Source organism: Vulpes lagopus, chromosome 11 (assembly GCF_018345385.1).
Source record: "Vulpes lagopus strain Blue_001 chromosome 11, ASM1834538v1, whole genome shotgun sequence".
Taxonomy (NCBI): domain Eukaryota; kingdom Metazoa; phylum Chordata; class Mammalia; order Carnivora; family Canidae; genus Vulpes; species Vulpes lagopus.
This window is the reverse complement of record NC_054834.1, coordinates 57,077,684-57,099,918: the sequence shown is the minus strand read 5'-3', so window position 1 is coordinate 57,099,918 and position 22,235 is coordinate 57,077,684. Positions and strand designations below refer to the sequence as shown.

Here is a 22,235-nt window from a genome sequence, read left to right as displayed (position 1 = left end):
CTTCCTTCTGTTAATGTAGTTTGCTGATTGCTTTTCATATTATTGAACCATCCTTACACTTCAGAAATAAATCCTATGTGGTCATAGTATAAACTAAACCTATAATATGCTGTTGGATTCTGTTTATTAATATTCTGCTGAAAGTTTTTGCATTAATATTCAATATTGGTTTGTAGTGTTCTTTTCTTGTGATTTTGGTATCAGAATAATTCTGGCCTCATAGAATTAATTTGAAAATGTTTCCTCTTTTTCCAATTTTTTGGAAAAGCTTGAGGAAGATTAGTGTTAATGCTTCTTCAGTGTTTGGTAGAATCAACCAATGAAGCCATCTGGCCCTGTGCTTTTCTTTGTTGAAAGGTGTTTGGTTATTAATCCAGTTTCTTTTCTAGTTATGGTTTCTGTTCAGATTTTCTGTTTCTTCATGATTCAGAAGAAACAGATTTTGTGTTTCAGAAATTTGTCCATTAAATAAAAATTTTAAAGAGGTAATCAATGGTATAATTGGTGAGAAATTTTGCTTGCACTCTTATCCTCATCTATTCAGCTCCTCCCTCCACAGGTAACCAAGATATTCATTTGTTGGGTAGCCTTCTAGTGTTTAATATACTATTACTATAAACTGAAGATATACCCTTTTTCCCTCTTTCCTAACATAAAAGGTTTTTTTTTTTTTTTACACTTTTGTTTTTTACTTAAGAATGTATTATAATGCTCTCTCCATTGTGAGCTTCTGCTGTGTGAATGAACTGTACTTTATTATTGAATGAAATGTCTCTGGATTTAGAATTTTTTAAAGAAATGTATTTACTTATTTTTGAGAGAGAGCCGGATGAGGGGGCAGAGGGAGAAGGAGAGAGAGAATCTCAAGCAGACTCCCCACTGAGCAAGGAGCCTTATTCGGGGCTTGATCCCATGACCCTGAGATCATGACCTGAGCTGAAACTAAGAGTTGGATGCTTAACAAACTGAGCCACCCAAGCATCCTTGATTTAGAATTTTTAAATGACAGAACTGCTACCTCAGCCTTTTAAAGATATGTCATTATTTCCTGGCATATGTTGTTGCTGATAAAAAAAAAAAAAAAAAATCAGGGATCCTGAGCCAGATGCTTTGCCTAACATTGTTATTTTTTTTTTTCATGCATTATACAAACCTCATTTTATAAATTAGGGGGACCAAGATTTAGAAAGTTCAGCAGGTTTGTTCACAGTCACACAGCCAGTAATCCTGATTGCTCATTACTTTTCAGGTAATCTCTTTTATTTCTGGTTGTTTTTCTTTGTTTTTGATGTTTTTCATTTTCCTCGCAAATTGTTTAGGTGTGCATTTATTTTTATTTATCCTGACTAGGACTCTTATATACATTTTCTGAGAACTGAATATTTATATCTTTCTTCAATTTTGGAAATTTCTAATCTATTATCTTTTTAAAAAATTATCAGTGTATCCCCATTTTTCTGTCTTCTCAATTTCTACCTTTTGGAGCTCTAATTAAATAAAGGCTGATATATTGAAAAGTCAAAAAAAATTTATATTGGATTCCTGGTGATTGGAATGACCTTTAGAATTGTGCATTGTGGCAGCCTGATTTTATATCTGCTGGATTTTCTCAATCTAGGTGTCATATTTCCTATCTGTTCATTTGTATTTGCCATCTGTTCTCTGTGATATAATCAATGTACTCTATGGTCTGTCTTCCATCACTAATTTTCTCAGCAGCTCTAATGTTCTGTATATTCTTTATTTTACTGACTGCATTTTCTTTTGGTTCTTTTGCAAATCTGTCTTCTTTTGCTGTACTTTCCTCTTTCTCTATGGATCTTATTACTTCCTTCCTCCATTCTTAAAAGTCTGTAGTTATTTTAAACATACTTATTTTGTTGTCTCTTCTAGATTGATCTACCAAGTCCAACACCAGAGGTGCTCTTTTCTTTATGGAACCCAATGACCCTCTCCAATGGTATTTATTTACTCACATAGTTTATCATTTTTCTTCTTTTGGTGTTGTGAGCTTATCTTCAGCAGAAGGCCCATGTCCTCTGAATTTTGGAAGAGCCTATAAAGAAATGTTTTGTTTTAGTTTCTGCTTCTAGGGCTTTCACTAGTTCTACACCAGTTTTATGCTAATTCCTTGAGTAGGATTTTCATACAACACAAGAGGTATAAATTCAAATACACCTATGTTTTCTATAGGCTGGGAGTGTTTATATGTCAAGTGCACCTTTTTTCTTCAGCTATGACTTGGCACATGGCGGACTTCTTTGATCTGTTTTTTGTTTTTTTGTTTTTTTTTAATTTATTCATGACACACACACACACACACACAGAGGCAGAGACACAGGCAGAAGGAGAAACAGGCTCCATTCAGGGAGCCTGACATGGGACTCGATCCCGGGACTCCAGGATAACACCCTGAGCTGAAGGCAGGTGCTAAACCCCTGAGCCACTAAGGGATCCCCTGTTTTTGTATTTTTATACAAATAATTGTATTTTTGTACAATGGATAAACTCTTGAAAATTTTCATGAAAATCAGTCATCCTTTAAATCCCATGCTAGATGTTTTCAAAAAGTAAATAATCACCTTCTAACTGATCCAACAAGTAGGGTGTTATTTTAAATTTAATTTGATATTGTCCGTTTACCTAAGAGGGAAAGTGATTGGCCTATCTTCCTGGACCCCTCTGGACCCACACCACCTACCCTCAAACAGCAAGTTCAGCAAAAGTTTGAATGTTCTAGTGACTCTCACTTATGGCATGGTAGATGTTCTCAAAAAGTTAATAATCACCTTCTAAATGATCCAACAAGTAGGGTGTTATTTTAAATTTAATTTGATATTGCCCGTTTACCTAAGAGGGAAAGTGATTGGCCTATCTTCCTGGGCCCCTCTGGACCCACACCACCTACCCTCAAACAGCAAGTTCAGCAAAAGTTTGAATGCTCCAGTGACTCCCCTGTCATTAAAACTTACTGCAAGGGGCAGCCTGGGTGGCTGAGTGGGTTAGTGCCGCCTTCAGCCCAGGGCCTGATCCTGGAGACCCTGATCGAGTACCACGTCAGGCTTCCTGCATGGAGCCTGCTTCTCCCTCTGCCTGTGTCTCTGCCTCTCTCACTCTCTCTGTGTTCTCATGAATAAATAAATAAAATCTTTTAAAAAAAATTAAAAAACTCACTGCAAGAAAAGAAAACGAGCTAAGGTTTTGGATTTGCATATGAATTCAGAGATAGCTTGGGAGTTTGAGATTTTCTAACTGTGGGTTCCCTGAGCCTTCTTTTTGGTGGGACTGACAGCTTCTTGTGAAAAGTTAAGATGCCTCTGTTTTGGGTGTGGCTCCCAAATTTGCGTCTGTTAAGTAGTGGTGACTCATTTGTTGGGCTCACTTAATATAAAGTGGTGGGAAGTTGTGGGAAGTGAGCTACTTACCAGGAGAAAAATATAGTACTTTGGGGGTTTCTAATGGCTTTCCTGAGACGAGGTGTCTGCTGCGCTGAACCGGCATTAGCACTTTGCATGGGTGTGTTCTGTGTCCGACAGAAGACCTGGAGCTGGTATCATCTGGACCTGGAGCAGGTACCAGATGATACCTTCTACCTTCCACTAGAAAGGAAGCTCACACTGACTGAACACCCATGTGTGGGATCCTGAGCCAGATGCTTTACATGCATTTTTTTTTTACATGCATTATTTTTATTTATTTTTTTAATGTTCATACAAACCTCATTTTGTAAATAAGGGGACAAAGGTTTAAAAAGTCTGACTGGCTTATTCACAATCACAAAGGCAGCAAATAGGTAATCAAGCTGGAATTCTAAAATTCATTCTCCTGAATCCACCGGACCTGGAAGGATGTTCAGTAAACTCATAAATTTAATTCACTGCTGGGAAAGTATGTGAAGGGCTTAAATTAGCAACTGTACCTCCTTAAGAAAAATTAAAGAGAACTTGTGTGCGGTGAAGGGAATTTTTTTCTAGCAAAACTTTTTTATCACTTTGTCTTTACTTCCTGTGTCTGATGCTCTGTCTTCCTGGGGAGATTGGGCCCAGCATGAATATTCTCGTGCTCCATGAATCTTACTCGTCTCTATTAAATTGTCACAGTCCTTGTACAAGGCTGAATTCTGATGTCTAGGATGAGCCCAACAGACGTCAAACTGTCATTTTATGAGCGAGAGCCTCTGAGCTAACTCCCATGAGCTGTGACTCACTGGGCTTCTAATTATAACTTGTCCTGGCTCCTCAGATAATGGGATTGTCTCAATAGTTTCCAGGGACAGATTAGATCAATCCTGTATTTTGTTGAGTCTTGAGTCTTCAGCTAACTCATATTGTTCTTTGTGTAAATAGAGGAGAGACTGACATGCAGCCCAGAGTTTGAGTGGTGCCTCTCAAGAGTTCACAATAACGTGACAATACCTCTTAGCTGGTGTGGCCAGGGTTCAGATGTCAGTGGTAGAGTTTGTTAGTTCTGCTTTAGGTTTCAGCCCTAGTGTGTAGAAGTCCTAAAAGAGCTTTGGCACCACGAGGACATGGATACCCCGTGGCCGTGACGGTGGTGATAAGTAAAGAGACTTTAAACCCCACAGAACCGGCAATTCGGAGAACACCATAGGCAACAGCCATGGAGAAAAGAAAGGGCAGACCTGGGGCACCTGGGTGGCTCAGCAGTTGAGCAGCTGCCTTTGGCTTAGGGCGTGATCCTGGGGTCCAGGATCGAGTCCCTCATCAGGCTCTCCTGCAAGGAGCCTGCTTCTCCCTCTGCCTGTATCTCTGCTTCTCTCTGTGTGTCTCTTGTGAATAAATAAATAAAATCTTTAAAAAAAAAAGAAAAGAAAAGAAAGGGCAGAGCCACAACAGGAGAGATAAGATGTCATCTGACCTATGGAAACTGACAAAAGCCCCATCAATATTTGTAGAGCAGCTCTTGGTGACCCTTGGGAGTAACTGGGGAGAACACAAGGACCTCTGGAACTCAGGCTGCACTGACACAGAATGCTGAGACTGGAAGGGACCTGAGAGGCCCTCCACTTAATTGTCCTGCTTGATGAACCAACCACAGCTCAGAGAGGCTTAACAATTTCCCAACATTCACAGCTAGTTAGAACCCATTACTTTTCAACTGCCCTCCCCCCCCAATTAATATCTTCAATGCTCGACAAATATCCCAAGTTTTTCCTCCAAAATGAAAAGATTTTCTTGTGTTTACAATTCAGTTGACTAAAATGGAGGGAGCATTTTTGGGCCACGTAAGAAGATATGGACAGGATAATTCAGTGGTATGTTTCCGACTGTAGGAGCTTCGGAACAGGACACCATGCCTAAAGCTCTGTATCTCTACTGTCCATACAGAAATCTTTGTAGCACAATTGGAACTGAGGAGTCAGAGGATGGATCCCTTTCTGTCCTGCCTATTGCCACTACTTGACCTCTGCACTGCAGATGCCTTATCAACACCAACAGAATCACTCCCTGAGATAGCCTGGGACACGCTGCGAGTGAGGAGGAACCAGAAGAAGGGTAGAGGGACCTGGGAACAAGTCTCAGCCTGAAACAGACTTGTAAGAGTCCAAGGCCATATGCTGAGTATAGAGGGCCAAAGGGGCACCTGGAGAGCAGGGCAGAGATAGGGTTTGAGAGGGAATAGGAACAACCAAGGGAGGAGGGTGTCACCCTAGAAGAGCAGAGAGATTCCCTTTCTGGTGTCAACCTTCATCAGCTAGAGTTTCCAGAGCCACAGATTAGGGACCAAGTTTGGTAGGATGGTTCTGTGACAGGCCAGTGGCATCTGCTCTGGACAAGAAAGGAAGAGTAAATTCTGTGTATTTGCAGTGTATGGTAGCATTGCCAAATGGTTAAGAGTGCAAGCTCTGCAGACCTCGTCATTACCCCTCGTTACCGGTGACCTTGGACAAGTCATTTACCACTTTGTTGTCTCATTTTCCTAATTTGTAAAATAGGACAGAACCCCATGCATATGTTGCATATGTTGTGAACATCATATGCAATAACGGAGGAACATGGTCTAGAACAATGCCTGAGGCAGTCAGCGCTAAATAAGTGTTGACTTTAATTGCAATGCTATCTATGATCTCAGACTATCACCATGAATAGTGTTGGGGGATCTGCCATATGTAAGGACGAAGATCACATTTAAAAGGAAAAAATATGAAAACAGAAGGGAAAGGAACCCTTGAGACAATTAACTCTAGGAAACAAACAGCATTGCTGAAGGGGAGGGGGGCAGGAGGATGGGGTAACTGGGTGATGGGCATTAAGGAGAGCACGTGATGGGATGAGCACTGGATGTTGTCTGCAACTGATGAATCACTGACCTCTACCTCTGAAACTGATACAGTGTACGTTAAATTGAATTTAAATTTTAAAAATTTATAAAAAAATAAATAAAAGGCCACAGCAAACAGGGTGTTAATTGGACTTCTCTCTCTCTCTCTCTCTTTTTTTTTTTCTTCTTAAGGTATTTTGAATCTAGAGTATTTAAAACAAAACTTAAAAGTATGTTTTGAACTGAAGGCTTTGTGTGTGTGGGGGGGGGCAGGAATGCTCTCAAAACAAGGTGGATTTCATAAAAACAACCTCCACCTAATCCACATTGGTGCTAAGTATGGACTTTTGTTTAAACCACTGGTGCTGCTTAATTAGCTTACTCTGTGGTTATTTAAGCAACAAACTTTTGAAAATCTTCCCCCTTCCTGGAAGTGGGGAGTTGGGGGATGGGAGTGAAGAGGCTTTAACCAAGCAGGCTTGGACCTTGGGTTGTGTAAGACTTCACCGCGTACAAAGCAAATAGGGGTTGGAGCTGACTTGACCTCTTCCCTGAACTCCACTTGGTGGCCCCAAGGCCTGGCAGCTCACGAGTCCACCACTCACTTCCAGGTCTGTCAACCAGAGGCTGTTTGTTCGCTCACACCCCCACGTACTTCAGTCCAGGTGGGGAGGAAATGTCCTCTCGTTCTCTCCTGGCCCTTTACGACATGTGCTTTCTCACTAACCAAACTCTCTCCTTCTCTCTCTCATCCCTTCTTATCTCAGCTTGGATTCCGGGGCCACCATTACAATCAGGCTCTTACAAATCCCCATGTCCCCACCCCACCCCGGGCCTTCTTCATCTGGCAAAAGCCCAAGTCCTCAATGGATCCAGCGTTCGACCTCCTGCCTTCTCTGCACTTCCGTTGGAACAACCAGGCACTGCAGGGGAAGAGCAAGGAGTAAGGTTCACTGGGGTCACTTAAAATTCATGATCTAAAGTCTCAAAGCAAGCCTCCCACTTTTCTCTAGAAGTCTAGCCTTCGTAGTTCCCAAGTGACCGTTTTGTACTTGAAAGACACTCTTCCTTTACTTTTCCCTGGGGGTCCTTTCCGGCCCTACTTCACTAGAAAATTTAAATGGCCAGACATGGGCTACCTGCATTCCCCTAACAAAAAAACCTACAAACCTGTCTACACGGCATCCACCTGCTGTCTCCCATCTCACCCAAGACCACTCTCTCCTGCCTCCTCTCATCCTTGCAAGGACTTTGGTGCGTTACCTATGGCCTTCCCTCCTGCATTGCCAGTGTTTCACCTTCTATCATGTTATTCCCATCAGTATATAAATAGAATGTAATAGTGTTTATCTTAAAAAACAATGTAATAAGGGCACCTGGGTGGTTCAATGGTTGAGCATCTGCCTTTGGCTCAGGTCGTGATCCTGGGGTCCCAGTATCGAGTCCTGCATCGGGCTCCCTCCAGGGACCCTGCTTCTCCCTCTGCCTGTGTCTCTGCCTCTCTCTCTGTGACTCTCATGAATAAATAAATAAAATCTTAAAAAACTATATATCAGGCCCCCTGCCAGTTCTGCTCTTCTTAGCCAAAATTCCCCAAAAGTTCCCAATACTCTATTGCATGTCTTCTCCCCCTTAAGCTTCAATTCAGTCCAGGTTGGCTTCCATTCCCACTTCTTAACTGAAGTCATTTTTGTCAACGTCACTGTTGGTTTGTAACGTCCTGGGAGTTTCCCGGGTTTATTTTTTATTTTTTTAAACGAATTTCTTTTTAAAAGATTTTATTTATTTTTTCATGAGAGACAGAGAGAGAGGCAGAGACACAGGCAGAGGGAGAAGCAGGCTCCATGCAGGGAGCCCGACGTGGGACTTGATCCTAGGACTCCAGGATCAAACCCGGGGCTGACAGCAGATGCTAAACTGCTGAGCCACCCAGGGATCCCCAGCTTCCTGAGTTTAATCTGAAGCTAGCCCCCCCATGCAGAGGGCAGGAAGAGATCAAAGAAAGAGTGGGAACTGGCAGTTCTAATAAGCAGAGGACATACTGGGGCAGCAGCGAGATGAATGGATCCCTGCTGCCAAATCTTCTAAGTCTATAAAGAGGCTTTAGTTGGGTTTAGTCACCTCCTCAATACCGCACACATAGACCATTCTCGACACCACATCACAATCTTAAGCTGTGTCTTTGGAGCAGCCTCTGGGAGCAGGAAAGGCATGTGGAACCCACATTCCATGTTCCACAGACAGGGAGGGAGGTGAGGTGCCTCCGATTGCTTGGATCCGGCTCATGGGTGAATCGTGATCATGTCTTCTCAATTACCTTCCTCCATAGTCACCTATGACCTTGAAATTCAAGAGATGCTTTTCTATCCTCTTCTTAACCCGGTTGAGCACCCACTTCTGGAAATGCTCTCTTTCCTTGACTTTCCTCTCACCACCGTCTGACCCTTCTTAGTCTGCTTGGCTGGTTTCAGCTCATACCCCCAATATCCTAACAACAAGGTATCCACGGTCAGCCCTGGACCTTTCCTATGTACAAACTCACCTCAAGGCTTTAAAGGCTGTCTATGTTGGTGGAGCCATCTCTATGCTGATGGCTCCCAAATTCCTATGTCCACTTGAATGGTTAGGTTTCATGGGGTCTAGGCTGTAATAATATTATTATTAGCAATAGTAACAACAACTAAAACCCGACTGTTGACCACATGGCAGTCCTGTTTGAAACGCTTTACATGGTGGAATCATTGACCTTCATCACATACCTTTCGAGTAGGTACATTGTAATCCTCATTTTGTCAATAGGAGGACAGTGACAGAATCCTTGTGTGTTTTGCAACCCACTAACATGTTTTCATGTTATGTTGCTCAAGACAGAAATCTGAAAGCCATTTTTGGATTTTTTCTTTCTCTCATTCTCTTCATTTAATCTCTGGAATTCTTTGGCGTTTCAGCTGACAAATGCATCTTGAATCCAATGACTTCTTTTCATTTCTCCTAGTCATCACCTAGGGTTTGTCTACATTGGTACTTTTGATATTTGGGCCCAGATAATTGCTTGTTTGGGGGCTGTCATGTGCATTTTTAGGGTGTTCAGCAGTATCCCTGGCCTCTACCTAGTAGATGCAGGCAGCATACCCCACCCCCAGGCATGATCATCAAAAAATGTCTCCAGACACAACTGCCAAGTGTCCCCCAGAGGGCTGAATTGACTCACTTAGTCCAGGTTCTCATCCTTTCCTCACTGAACTACAATAATCTCCTACCTGGACTTCTTGCTTCAAATTTTATGTGTATTCTTATTTTGTTGTCCATAAAACAAACACAGTGGAATCAAGATCATCATTATTCTGGTCTAAAATGTCTTATTGCCTCCCTATTGAATTTAGAAAAACAAGTTTAAGAAAAACATATCAGATTGTTGGAAAGGCTTTGTGTGATCGAGCTTCTGTCCCATTCACCTGTCTCATCTCGTATCATCTTCCCCGTGCCCCAGCCAGGCATACGTCTCTCCTGGATGTCTCTCCAGTCTTTCCATCAGTGGAGCTTTCTACCAGCTTGCTCTTCCCTCTGCCAGTCGGCGGCTGTTCTCCTCCCTTCTTGATGTGTCTCTCACACACACACACACACACACACACACACCACATGCCACACACATCATACACATACTCCATGCACATATCCACACCACATGCACAAATACACATAACACATGCCACCACATCAGACACATGCACACATTCAGAGCACACACCCCACACACACTTTCTGTACACTGCTCCTACTCTATCGTGTGTTTCATAAAATTGGCTCCTCCTTGTCATCCTTCACATCTCTGCTCTAATGCTGCCTTCACAAAGAGACCTCTAGTTGCTCTATGCAAATATCTTCCCATTTGCCCCCCCATTATTGTCTACTGCTGCACAGCACTCTGCTTCTTATTTTATGTCACTCGTTGTAGATTTACATTTATTTGTATGTTTTCAACTCCCCTGTGAGACTGCAGGTCCCATAAAGGCACAAGCCATGTCAGTCTTGGTTTACTGTAATATTTCTGATGCTTGATACTGGGCCTGACACAGAAAGACAACCAGTCACTCAGAGAGGCTGGTAAATGCATGTCACTTAGAATGGTTGAATAATTTCAAAGACTTCCTCAAAAACCCCTGATGATGGAGCACACTGCAATCTTGGGAATACTGATTGAGGGAGAGGTGTTTAGCCACAACCAAGAGATTAATCAGAGCTGACATGGTTTGTCTTGGAAAAAAAGGAAATCCTAGCTGGGCTACCATGGTGCATTCTCGAGCTGTGAACTAGTCTGTCCAGGTCAGCCTTATTATTTCTGGCCCCAGTTACCTACTACTGGCTGAGTCCTCGGGTAGCATGGTTTTCTCCCTTTCAGTTTGTGGTTAGTAACTTGGGGGAAGTACCCCATTATCGGTCCTGCTGGGCCCTGCAGCCAGGATGTTAGGAAACAGGAATTAAGTACAACTCCCTTGGAGCCATTTCAACAGCTGTGGTTTGTGAGGAAGTCCGCCTCTTCCAGAGCCAGCTTCAGGGTAGAGATGATGCACAGCAACGTTAGTGTTTTGTGCCTTCCTTCTTGGAGCACACTTACAGCATCACCCATGGGGTGTGTGTGTATATGTTTGTGTGTGCACATGTACACTCAGGCACTTGAAAGTAGACTAGCAATATCTAAAGCTAGGAGAATCTTTAGGCAATATTTGGCCCAATTTCATTTAATAGAAGGAAATTGAGACCCTGAGAAATTTGACTTACCTAACATCGCACAGCTAGTTAGTGAAAGAGCTGGATTCAAATAAAAGGTCTCCTACCATATCTAACGGTCCGGAAGTTTCATTTCAAAACATAACATTTGTGTGTGTGTGTGTGTGTGTGTGTGTGTGTGTGTGTGTGTGTGTTTGATTAAAGAGTAATATGTAAAAATAAAAAAAAAAAAGAAAAATAAAAAAAAAAAATAAAGAGTAATATGTAGATGAAGATTCAGAACTGCCATTCCGATGGCTTTTGGTTTGGTTAACCGTTGGAAGAACCACTTCCTACTTCCCTTCTAAGGATCAGCACTTGTCAGAGCCCATTGCCAGAAGAGACCTATCTCTGGGTGAAATCCCAGCCTTGTCCTCTGACCTCAACTCAACCCTTGCATCCCTACCCTGTTGGATTCAGCCATAACTTATTAACCACCAGTAGGCCTGTGGGGTTCCTCCTGCAGCCCATTGTCCATGGTCTTGCTTTAGCCACCTGGTCAAGCCCTGCCATGACTCTAGGCCCCTTAACTGGCCTACTTCTTGCTTGCTCTGAATACATAAGAGCCATGCTCCATACCTATGGACCCAACCAACCCATCTCCGTTTTCATAAAACCTTGCCTATCAGCCCAGAGCACTGCCATCGACCCATCAACAGAATGCAAGAGCCCAGACAGCCTCTATATTTCTTGGTTAGCCTCCCCCTTTCCTGGAAACACTGAGAGGAGTGGCTACCACACAGGATCCCAACTGGTTTGTTCTTATTTTTCATTGACCTGTTTTACAACATATTAAAGTTTGTGAGCCACATCAAATTTTTATTGGAAGTGTCTGAGGGTATAATAGATATGAGCACAAACAATGTATTTACCAGAATTTGGCAGAAGAGACCAAATAATGTGAGAGAGAAGTTGGGCTATACTCTGTGGCCCAAAGTGGGCCTTTGAGCTAAGAGTTTTGTGGGTTTTTAAAAAGATTTTACTTCATTTATTTCTGAGAGACACAGAGGGAGGCAGAGACACAGGCAGAGGGAGAAGCAGGCTCCCCACAGGAAGCCTAATGTGGGACTCGATCCCAGGACGCCAGGATCACGACCTGAGCCAAAGGCAGATGCTCAACCACTAAGCCACCCAGGCGTCCCAAGCTAAGGGTTTTTCTTATGTATAAGATCAGGTTCTTAAAAGATCTGATTGGAGAGAGAACTGAACAAGAAGTGACTATAGATTTGGCTTTTTTTGGAGGAGACTGAAATATGTGGTATATTCCAACTAATTTTTTTTGGCTGTCCACCTTCCTACTCCCTTTTGGGGGGGGATTTCCCCCACCTCAATGTGTTTTGTGTTAGAACCCAGTGCCCTACCTCCTCCTATAGAAGCTGGAAGAGGGAGCTTCTGAGTTCTGGCAGCGTGGGCTTGTAACCTCCACTTACCCAATCAGATGCTCCTCCACAGGTCATGGCGTCTTCTTGGTCATGGCATGGGCTGCAGGGACTCACAGAAATACATTTATCAGCAGAAATGACAGGGACAACAGGAGGTGATAGCTACACCAGGGGTAGTATCAAGAGCATGTCTTGAATGAGTTCTTTATAAGACATGATCTCGATGGTGCTTACTGTTCCCTTATCCCCAGAGCTGCTCTAGTTGTTGCATTTCCCCAAGTCTCACTCTCCCGCCTTCCCGTTTATTCTGCGAATGTCCCTAAACCCTTCCAACAAATGTCCTTTCTGCTTCAGCTAATCCCGCATTGATTTCTGTTGCTTATGCTCAAGGATTCTGGATCATTCTGGATCATTCGCCCTATATGAGGGGCGAATTAACCTTCAATTCTCAATAGCACTGGTAAGTCACCAGCTTTAGAAAAAAAATAAAAACAAACAACAAAAACCAGAGAAGTGCCTGTATAATCTTCGTTTTCCAAGGAGATGAGAGGAGTTGTGGGCACCGATGGCTGTTTATTCTCAGATCTGCATGACCACAAAGATAAAGTTAATTGAATGAATGAGTGTATGAATGAGTGAAATCATTCTTTGGAGCAATTTAGCTCATCTTTGAGATTCCTGCCCAGGTGGGGAACTGGAGTTCGAGAGGACTGTACCTACTACTCTGAATTTTATGATACCATTTACCTAAGAGCCTCCGAGTCTTCTTTGACATCATGAATGCTGTTTGGTCACTGTCTTGAGATGCAGTAGAGAACTGGATTCTGGGAGTCCTGATTCCTTAAGCTCTTCTTCCTTCACATGTTCTGGAGGAATGGCATCAGAAAAGGGAACAGAGGCAGCCACAGAGAGTCCTGGCTGAGAACCCTGTTTGGAAGGTAGATGAAGGCAGAAGAGAGATTGATTTGCCTCTGGTTACTTGAATCACTATGACTACCTAGCACTGGGCTTATGTCATATTTTCGGATCAACCCTGAAGCAGGCTTCTGTGTTACTGGGAAACCTCTGAGTTGGATGCTAATTCCCCAATATGATTGAACATGTCATGGAAGGAACACTAGATGATCTGCAGGGCACTATCTTGAGGCCCTGTGAAATGCAAGTTCTTTGAGACCTGGTGACCAGGTGAGCAGACCCCTTGCAGGGATCCTGTCCCAATGGCAGTCCCCCTAGCATCACTTCAGGGGCAACACCCTATTTTATTCACAGGAGACATTTTACACACCCTCCTTTTTGTGTGTGTTGGTTTGGTTTTGTTCTTTTTCAGTGATCTGATAATGAGCATGCGTTTCTAAGTGTTCTAGGTGACATTTTTCTCTAAAATCTAAGCCAAGACAAGCAGGAGTTCCAAAGAACAAGAAGGCACTTCCTCTTCTGGAAAATGAAGGTGTGGTGGACTAAAGAATTCTTCAATAAATTCCTCCAGGAAGGCTGGGGCAGAGCTGTTCATTAGCTTCAAGGGGTTTTAAAGGCACGGCCTGCTTGTTACACATGCTGCCCCCTGCTTCCCAAACAAAAAGCTCTGAACACTTGGTAGAGGTGAAACCTGAGAGCTTGTGGGATCAGTGTTGGAAATCAGTAGGGAACAGGCTTGATCATGACAGTAAGGGTGTGGGGGAGCATCCTTAACTAATTCTGAGTCACCAGGAGACCAGTTTTCTGGCAGGGGGGAGGATTGAAAGAGGTAGGAACACCCAGTTCAAGCTGCTTCAACTTGGGAACATTTAAAAGAGCAATCTGATGGATTTTGCTGTATAGCATCATTCTCCTTTCAGACACGCAGCCCTCAGATCAGTGTCTTATAAAGGAGTTGTCTTGCGTGGATCTGATCAAGGGATAAATATACTTGTATTTCACATAAAAAATTGAGAACTTTCATCTTCAACTACTCACATTTAAATCTCTTGCTATTTCTCGCTGGAGCTGAGAGAACAAGAGTAAAATTCATGTAGCTACCCACTTCAGTGAAAATCATGGCTCATCTTTAGGTTACTCTGTTCCTGCCCAGGTGGGGACGCTAAGATGGAACTTACTGGGGTACCATCCTGTCTTCACAGTGCCATATTCTCTAAGGATCTCTGAGTCTTATTTTAACAGCAGAAGCATGTTTTCCTCTGTGGACCAAAAGTCTGAGATACAGAGAAGGATAGATTCTGAAGGGTCCTAGTTCCTTAAGCTCTGCTTTCTTCAAACTTTTTGGGAGGACAGTCATCAGAGGAGGGATGGGGAGTGAGAGGGTGTTGGGAAGATGAGCAGGGAATCCCCCATTAGGAGTCTGTTTATGAACGTGGTGGCCCAGACTCATGGAGATCTGGGTAGAGACAAGGGTGAAATAAGACTGTGTTTTGGAAACTGTGGTAAGGAGGCAATGAGTCAGTGCTTACTATCCCCAGAAAGTGATATTGCTCACTGGGGAGGCTTTGGGGCAAAGCCTGTACATGTATCTGGAGGTGGGGCTGGAAAAGCAGATTGGCATCCAGGAATTTGGAGGGAAAGGCGTGGTGGTAGGGAGAAACTGAATGAACAAAACGTGTGTGTGTGAGGGGGAGACCCATTGGGGAAATAATACTGAAAATGGGTCCCCAAGGTGGAAAGAGCTGTCAAAACAGAAGCAGAACTGTTGCGTTGTACTGATAGTGAAGGGAGATTTGCAGGTTGTGTGGGAAATCCACAGGCACTTATTTCATTGTCTTCGTGTTTCTAATTTTAATTTCTTTTCAATCCAACATGTGTGGAATAATTGTGGTTTAGAGCAATGTAGTCTTGGGAACCTTAGGGCTATACTTAATGTCCAAGTTTAGGGTTTAGCCAAACATAGCATACCTGGAAACTGTCCTTTATTTATCGGTAGCTAAAATAGAAGCTGAGTCCCAGAAGTGACACAAACACATCTGGTGCCTGTCTCAGGCCTCCTTAGACCCTGGGGTGTTGATGAACCTTGCCCTTGCCTGCTTAGGCCTTGCAATCTCCTCTCCGTTGATATCCAGGGATGCTGCCCTGGTCCTTCTCACACTGGTCCTTCTCTAGTTGTTGTCCCAGTTATCAGTGACTGCATGTCTATGATTGACTTTCAGAGCTGAGCTAGAGGCATTCCAGCAGCTCCATTCGCTGTTCTAAACATGGGTAACTGAAGAGAGCCCAGTCTTGAAATATCCACTTAAATTGTATTTCATCTGTGCTCAAAGGGAAGAGGGAGGAAGAATCAGTCTGGTTTGGAAAAAGACACATACCCTTTTCCCACCGTGTAGTAATCAACTACAGTCAATATGTACTCTATTCCAGGCCCTAGCCATGGAACAGAGGGGGGAGTAGGCCAGGATGGAGGGTACCACTCACTATCTCAGTGTCTCAGAGGCCATTAAAAATAGTGGAGTGGATTTACATCTGTAAGCAGTGGTAGGTCATCCCTCATTTCCCACACATTCTTGCTCTTATAGACAAGACTGAGAATGCTCCAGTGTAAGGTGTGTGTGCATCATGGGAAATGAAAATGATCCCTTGGGTGCAAAAAGAAAATACTAGAGTCTCTATTATATTTATTTAAAATTTTCTGCTTTTGTGTGCCTGTACACAATGCACACTGTGCATTATACATTATTATATTGGTAAATTTATTCTATTATCTATCTATCTATCTATCTATCTATCTATCATCTATCTATCATGTCTCTATGTCATCTGTCATCCACCTGTCCATCCTCCCCGGAGGAACCTTGAGCAGCATTTTGGAAGCACACATCCATTCCTGGGAGATTCTATTTCAGTAAGTTTCAGGGGAGGCTGTGGAAACTGTAGTTATCTGACTCATTCATTTTCCTCAAGGAACCTTTCTTAAATGTAATGTTACACAAAATCCTAGCATGTACACCAGATAGAGATGGGGCCACTCTTCTGAAGGAGGCTGGAGGCAAGGGGAAAGGATGGCTTAGCCTTCTTTTTATTCCATCTGCCCTCTGCTCTCCTTGGTCTGCACAAACTCTCACTGGGAAACCACCAGGGCAGCTCCTGAAAAATGAATCTTTGGATGTTAACTCTTCCATGTTTGAAGCTGCACTAACAGAACATGCCCCCCACAACTCCCCATTTCTCAGGTTTGATGTGTTAGATGGTTCCCCCCAGCTGGAGCCCTCTCCGTCTGTTCTTCGGGCCACGTGCTCAACGCCCTCTCAGAGCCAGGGCCCAGCGAAGGCACTGACACACAGACTCGACCCCCTCCTGAAGTGCCTTCTCCAGGCCACTTCCCACCGTCCCATGACTGTTTTGCTTTCTTAGCACAGGGACTCCCCCACCTAAGCAGTCAGTGCTCGCGGACTCACGAGTGTTCACGTCCGTTGCAGAGGATGAGCAGATTGCAACTGCAAGCACCTCTCTGATCTTATTTCACATTTGCAGTGAGCTCCCTCGGCAGAAGGAGACTCTGCTTAAACAACATGCAGCCCCATTTCCTCGGGGCACCTCACCTTTTAGCTGATTCAATTATGCTTACGTACGGTTATAATTTCCTTTCTGATTTTGCTGGTTTACAGATGGCCTATTTTCCAAGGGCAGTTCACACTGTCATTTATAGAGTTATGCATAACTGTGAGGGGCAAAACTGCCTCACAGAATTAGGGGGTAGGTGGGGTGTCGCAGATACAGATACACAACCCAGATCCCCCTTCAAGGAAGGGCTCACAGCCCAGCTACTGGAATGGTAGCTAGGTCACAGTCTCCTCTGTGAGCAACCTTTGAGCCAAAGCCACACTCCGTTCTGAGTGGCCCCAGTCAGTAAAGGAACAGGGCCATGGAATAGCGACTTGGCCATTTCCACCTGATGAGGACTTGGATCCAACTGGTGATCTTGCTCTAGAGCAACCTTTTGGGCCAACAGAGACAGTATCCCCATAAGGTGTCTTCCTCATGACCATTCCTGCTTCCTCACATTTCTTCCTATGTGCTACTTCCCCCACCCCCATCCCAAACCTTTTGCACCCCTAATTCTATCTTAGCATCTTCTTCCCAGAGAACTACAGATGGGGGCGGGGGGGGGGGCAGGGCAGCGAATGAGAACCAAATACAATTTGCAGCATTCTCTTAGATTCCTTAAGTCTACAGCTCCCAGCCCCTGGGTGTGAATGGCCCTGGGGGAGCCTCAGAGTTATTGCCAGGGGTCTGCAAGTATACACATGGGTGCCTGTGGCCTGAATATATATGTTTATATATTTTGAATAATATATGTGCTATTTTTGAAACATATGAATAACAATTCACTAAAACTTACTTTTTTCAATAGTGCATTTTTAGATCACTGGACACTAAGAGTTACACACACACACACACACACACATCAAGGGAAAGTTTTTGCACTGCAGAGGAGTCCTCACTTAAAAGGCTGAGAAATACTGTTTAAGATGATGTGGCCCTCTTAACTGGGACTTTCCCATTTAACTTCTAAATAAATCTTGAGAAAAATCTGCTTGATGCTCCAGTTAAGCAGCTCTGGTTTGACAAATAGTGCTAGCTGAGGGTACTAGAATGGCCAGTTTGAAAGGAGAATGGGATATCGTGTCCTTTTGGTACAATCTCCAGCCTCCTAAAAATGTGCTTATGTACTGTCAACGTGGGATCTTGACCCTCATGCTTATTTATAGAGACAACCAGGTAAAAAGTATTTGGCTTGGGTGAAACATTTTTGTTTGTTTTGGGACAAATCAGCATGCCTTGACATTCAGTAGTTATCTTTAGAGAACAGGTACCACGCAACTTCGGATTGCTGTGTAGGTAAAATCTTATATCTCCAGAAGACCAGCCATCCTGTCCTACACAGAATATGGAGACTTGTTCTAAGAAAAGAGAGTAGCTTGTCCAAAGTCACGCAGGTAAGTGACACACATCTTTCTTTCTTTCTTTTTTTCTTTAAGATTTATTTATTTACTTGAGAGAGAAAGAGGGAGAGAGAAAGAGCACATGTGAGCAAGCAGGGGGAAAGGCAGAGGGAGAGAGAAATCCTGAAGCAGACTCTCCCCTGAGCATGGAGCCCACTATGGGGTTCCATCCCAGGACCCTGAGATCATGAGCTGAGCCAAGATCAAGAGTCAGCCACTTAACCGTCTGAGCCCCCCAGGTGCCCCCAATACACATCTCTCTTAACAGTAGACAGGAACCAAAGTATGGATTATGATTTGAAAGTGGTCAGGAGTTAGCAGCTATAACAGTCAGGATATAATGGACTGTGTTGCTCTAACAAATCACACAAAGATGTTAGTAGATTAACATGAATGAAGCTTATTACTTTCACCCAAAATCCATTGTGGGTCTGGATGGTTCTCTGGGACATCACATGATACCTCAGGAATCCAGGTGCCTTTAGTCCTATGACACCTCCATTTCAACAAATGACTCACAGTTTCCACAACAGAGGGAGAACATGCTGGAAGGTCTCTCGCTGAGAAATAAATGCCTTAGTCCATACATGCCACACATGCCGTCATCACATGACCCTGTCTAAAAGGACAGGATTGATGCATAAAAGCAAGCATGAAAGAGCCCTGCTACACAACCTCCCAGAACGCCAGAAAGTTCCACTAGTTATTAGAGGGTAAATTTCAAAATGTCCCCGAGAGACCTAATTAAGTTACTATCACCCGACAGCATATAAACCATGAAATAGCTTATCAGCTTTGGTTTAGTCACTAGTACTTTGCAGGAATGAACAGCCATAAGGGAAACACACTTTATGATCCCTTCTTATCAAAAACAGCACAGAGACGGGCCAGGCAGGACAGACAGCCAGTGTGGAAGACACTGGAGAAGCCCTGGTTCTGGGGAGAAAGGCTAGTTGGGAGCGATGACTGTCTGAAGAAGACTTTCCAAGAGAAGAACAGGCACTGAGAGATGCTAGAGCTGCCAATGACCAAGGTCTTTGCGCTCACCAGGTTGCCCTCTGTTGCCTGTGAGAGCAAAATACCTTTCCATTGTCTGTGGGTGTCATTTGAATGATACCAAGTCTTAGCAAAGTTTTGATCATATGTTATTCATAAGTTCTTGTCCGACCTGGCCTCCCTCCGTAGCCTCCGGACACCACTTTGAAAAGAACATGTCGCTGGCCAAGGCCACTGGGTTTCCTGCCACATTTGGATGTCTGCCGGGCTGTGCAGAACAACATGGCAGAGATACACACTGCAGAGGGAAGTCAAGTTTGGTTTCAGCATGAACTGATTAGATCCTTGACATTTTCCAGGCTACTTCTTCTGTTGGCCTGGCACCCACAGGCTGAGGTAAGCAGCCAAGGCTGGGGACTTTGTTAGCATTTTTGAGCTGAGTGTTTACTCAAGTCCTTGAAGCCATCTGGGATGGGCTTGGACATCTTCTCCTTTGAGTTCTTGCACCTTTTCACTCTGAGCTGAAAATAATTGTGAAGAGCCACTTCTGCCGGTGGTGGGTATGGGATGTTTACTCTCAAACTAATGAGTGTTACAAATGGGGGTCAGATTAGAACAGAACAAAGCCTCCGGGTCTGGCCAGTTGATTGTACTGGATTTTTTTCTTCCTTTAAAAATGGGCCAACCAACATGTGGCTTTCTAGTCCGGGGGGTGACTTCAGAGTCAGACTGTTTGAGTCCCTAGGCTGACTCATCCACGTACCAATTATGTGGTTGTAGGCAGACTACTTAATCTTCCTGAGCCCCAGTTCCTTTACCATGAAAATGAGGACAATTGCATCTACTTTAATAAATTTGAAGTCCATAGAGAGCATATATATGAACTGCTGTTGTTTCTGTTGTGCTGTAAAGAGATTCTGGGAGAGAGGTCTGATAACTTGACACCTATGACCACCATTGTAACCATCAGTGATAATATCCTATAGGATTGAATGTGACATTCCAGCACTTACTTCAGTTTCCATATCCATAAAATGAGACCACAGTTGCTGGCTTTTCCTATCTTAAGGGATTATGAGGTGCATCGAGTGAAGTAAGAGATGCTTTGAAACCTAAATATATGCTATGGAGATGAGAGATCTTGTCCATGCTGTGCAAAGGAACAGCAGCAGTGGCCATGGTGGTGGTAGGGGGTCATTGCCCATCCCATGCCACCTATGTTGATGTTGCCCCTGCAGGTACTGTGACGGAGGAGCCAGATTCTGTTGAGATGGGTGAGGCTAGTTCTTTCTACACTGCCTGTGACAGAACCCGGTGTTGTCGAGAGCACTGCTTTTCGACATCCAACACCTCTCTCATGGTGTCCGAGGCACTTCTGCTAGAGGTGGTCAATCTCTGAGCTCAATGCCAGAGCCTGCTTTCCAGCTCAAAGACTATAGGATGAGCAAAGTCAGGTCCGACAGCAGCAATACGAGAAACGGGTCCTGGGCAGACCCTCGCTCCCTCTCTTCCCTGAAGGGTCCTTTCGAGATGAGTCACCTGGCTGCCTGTGGTTAGGAAATAGTACGAAGCTTGCATTCGTAGAAAAAGGAAGGGGGAGAAAATCACTGATGCTTTCATAAAACTGAGCATATCACAGCTCCTGTTTAAAGGTGGGGGGACTCACTTTCCCCTAAGTTGAAAGTATCTGGGCTGGGACATTGGCGTGGAGGAGGCGGAGAGAGAAGTAGACCTTCCATCCAGAGCCAGACAGATTTGCATATACAGTGAAATATTTGAGGTTCTCATCTGAGGTAGAGTTCTTTAATTCCAAGCATAGAAAAACCTACTTTGGCTAATTTAATCAAAAAACAAACGAAAAGTTACACACACACACGCCTATCATATCACACACACGCACATATTAGGCCACAGAGCAACTCATAGGGTCAAATAAAAAGCTGAAAGGTCTGGCTTTGTACAGGCCAGGAAGCTGGGAAGCAGGTCAGAGAAATGGCATGGACTCCCCGTTGGCTGGAGGTCCCTTAGGTCACTTCACTCAGGATCTCTCTTCTCTGGGGAGAGTTAATTGGCCTCACTTGGTGACATGCCAACCACTTGACCAGCAGGAGGTGAGACACCTTGCCTCAGGCTTTGTTGGGAGGATGAACAGAATGCTGAGCACGCCGTAGAACAGATGTCTGCGACGGTCTCTGCGTTTCATCATCAGCCTCGGTGCTATAATTAGTTCCCTGAGGCTGCCTGGATTTACGTTCGTCCAACGGGAGGCCACATGTTTCTGTTTCAGAGCATCCTTGATCCCATTCGCCAGTGTCAAAAGTGGGTCTCAATTTTCTCACCCAAGACAAGAGACCTGCCTTGCGTCTGGCCCAGCTAGGGAGCAGGTGCTTGGGCCTTCCCACAGAGTGCTGCCCACCTTGCCGGGCGCTTTCCCTAAGAGCCCCTTGCTCTGGATCCTAGAAGCTTGGGCCTCGAGGCCCCTGGTTGCCCAGCCTAACCGTTGTTTAAACAGCGAACTAAAAATAAGTGTCCCCAGGACCGTTGTGTTGGCAACGACGGTTGGCCTGCCACCTCCCCACAAAGACACTTGTCATTTGGAGGTTTGGAAAAGGGAAACACTTAAGTGCTAGTTTATCAGCCAAAAGAGGCTACGACAGAAAAAAAGACAAAAACCCACAACACCCGACCCACCCACAGACTTCTGGTCAGAGTTTCAACTTACGGGGGAAAGTTTAGCCTGTTATAAATTAAAGCCATAGAGATGGTGCTTTATTTACACATTTGCGGGGGGCTGGGGGCGGGGGAAAGGGGGGATGATGGGAGACCACAGCAGCTGCCTTTTAGATGTTTCCAGGGAAATGTTAAGAGACCAAAAGTGTTTTTT

The 22,235-nt window shown here is 44.1% G+C and overlaps 1 protein-coding gene across 3 annotated transcripts in view; it reads left to right on the top strand.

The window, feature by feature from the left end:
* PDHX (pyruvate dehydrogenase complex component X) overlaps window positions 1-22,235 on the top strand; it is a 174,637-nt gene that overhangs the window by 88,411 nt on the left and 63,991 nt on the right. Inside the window, exon 13 of one of the 3 annotated variants that reach the window (XM_041723348.1) lies at window positions 1,894-1,960. The exons of the other annotated variants lie outside the window; for them this stretch is intronic. Coding sequence (XP_041579282.1) covers window positions 1,894-1,948 — 55 coding nt within the window. The 3' untranslated portion in view covers window positions 1,949-1,960. Of the gene's footprint in view, window positions 1-1,893; window positions 1,961-22,235 lie in introns of those variants that run through there. 3 annotated transcript variants of the gene reach the window in all.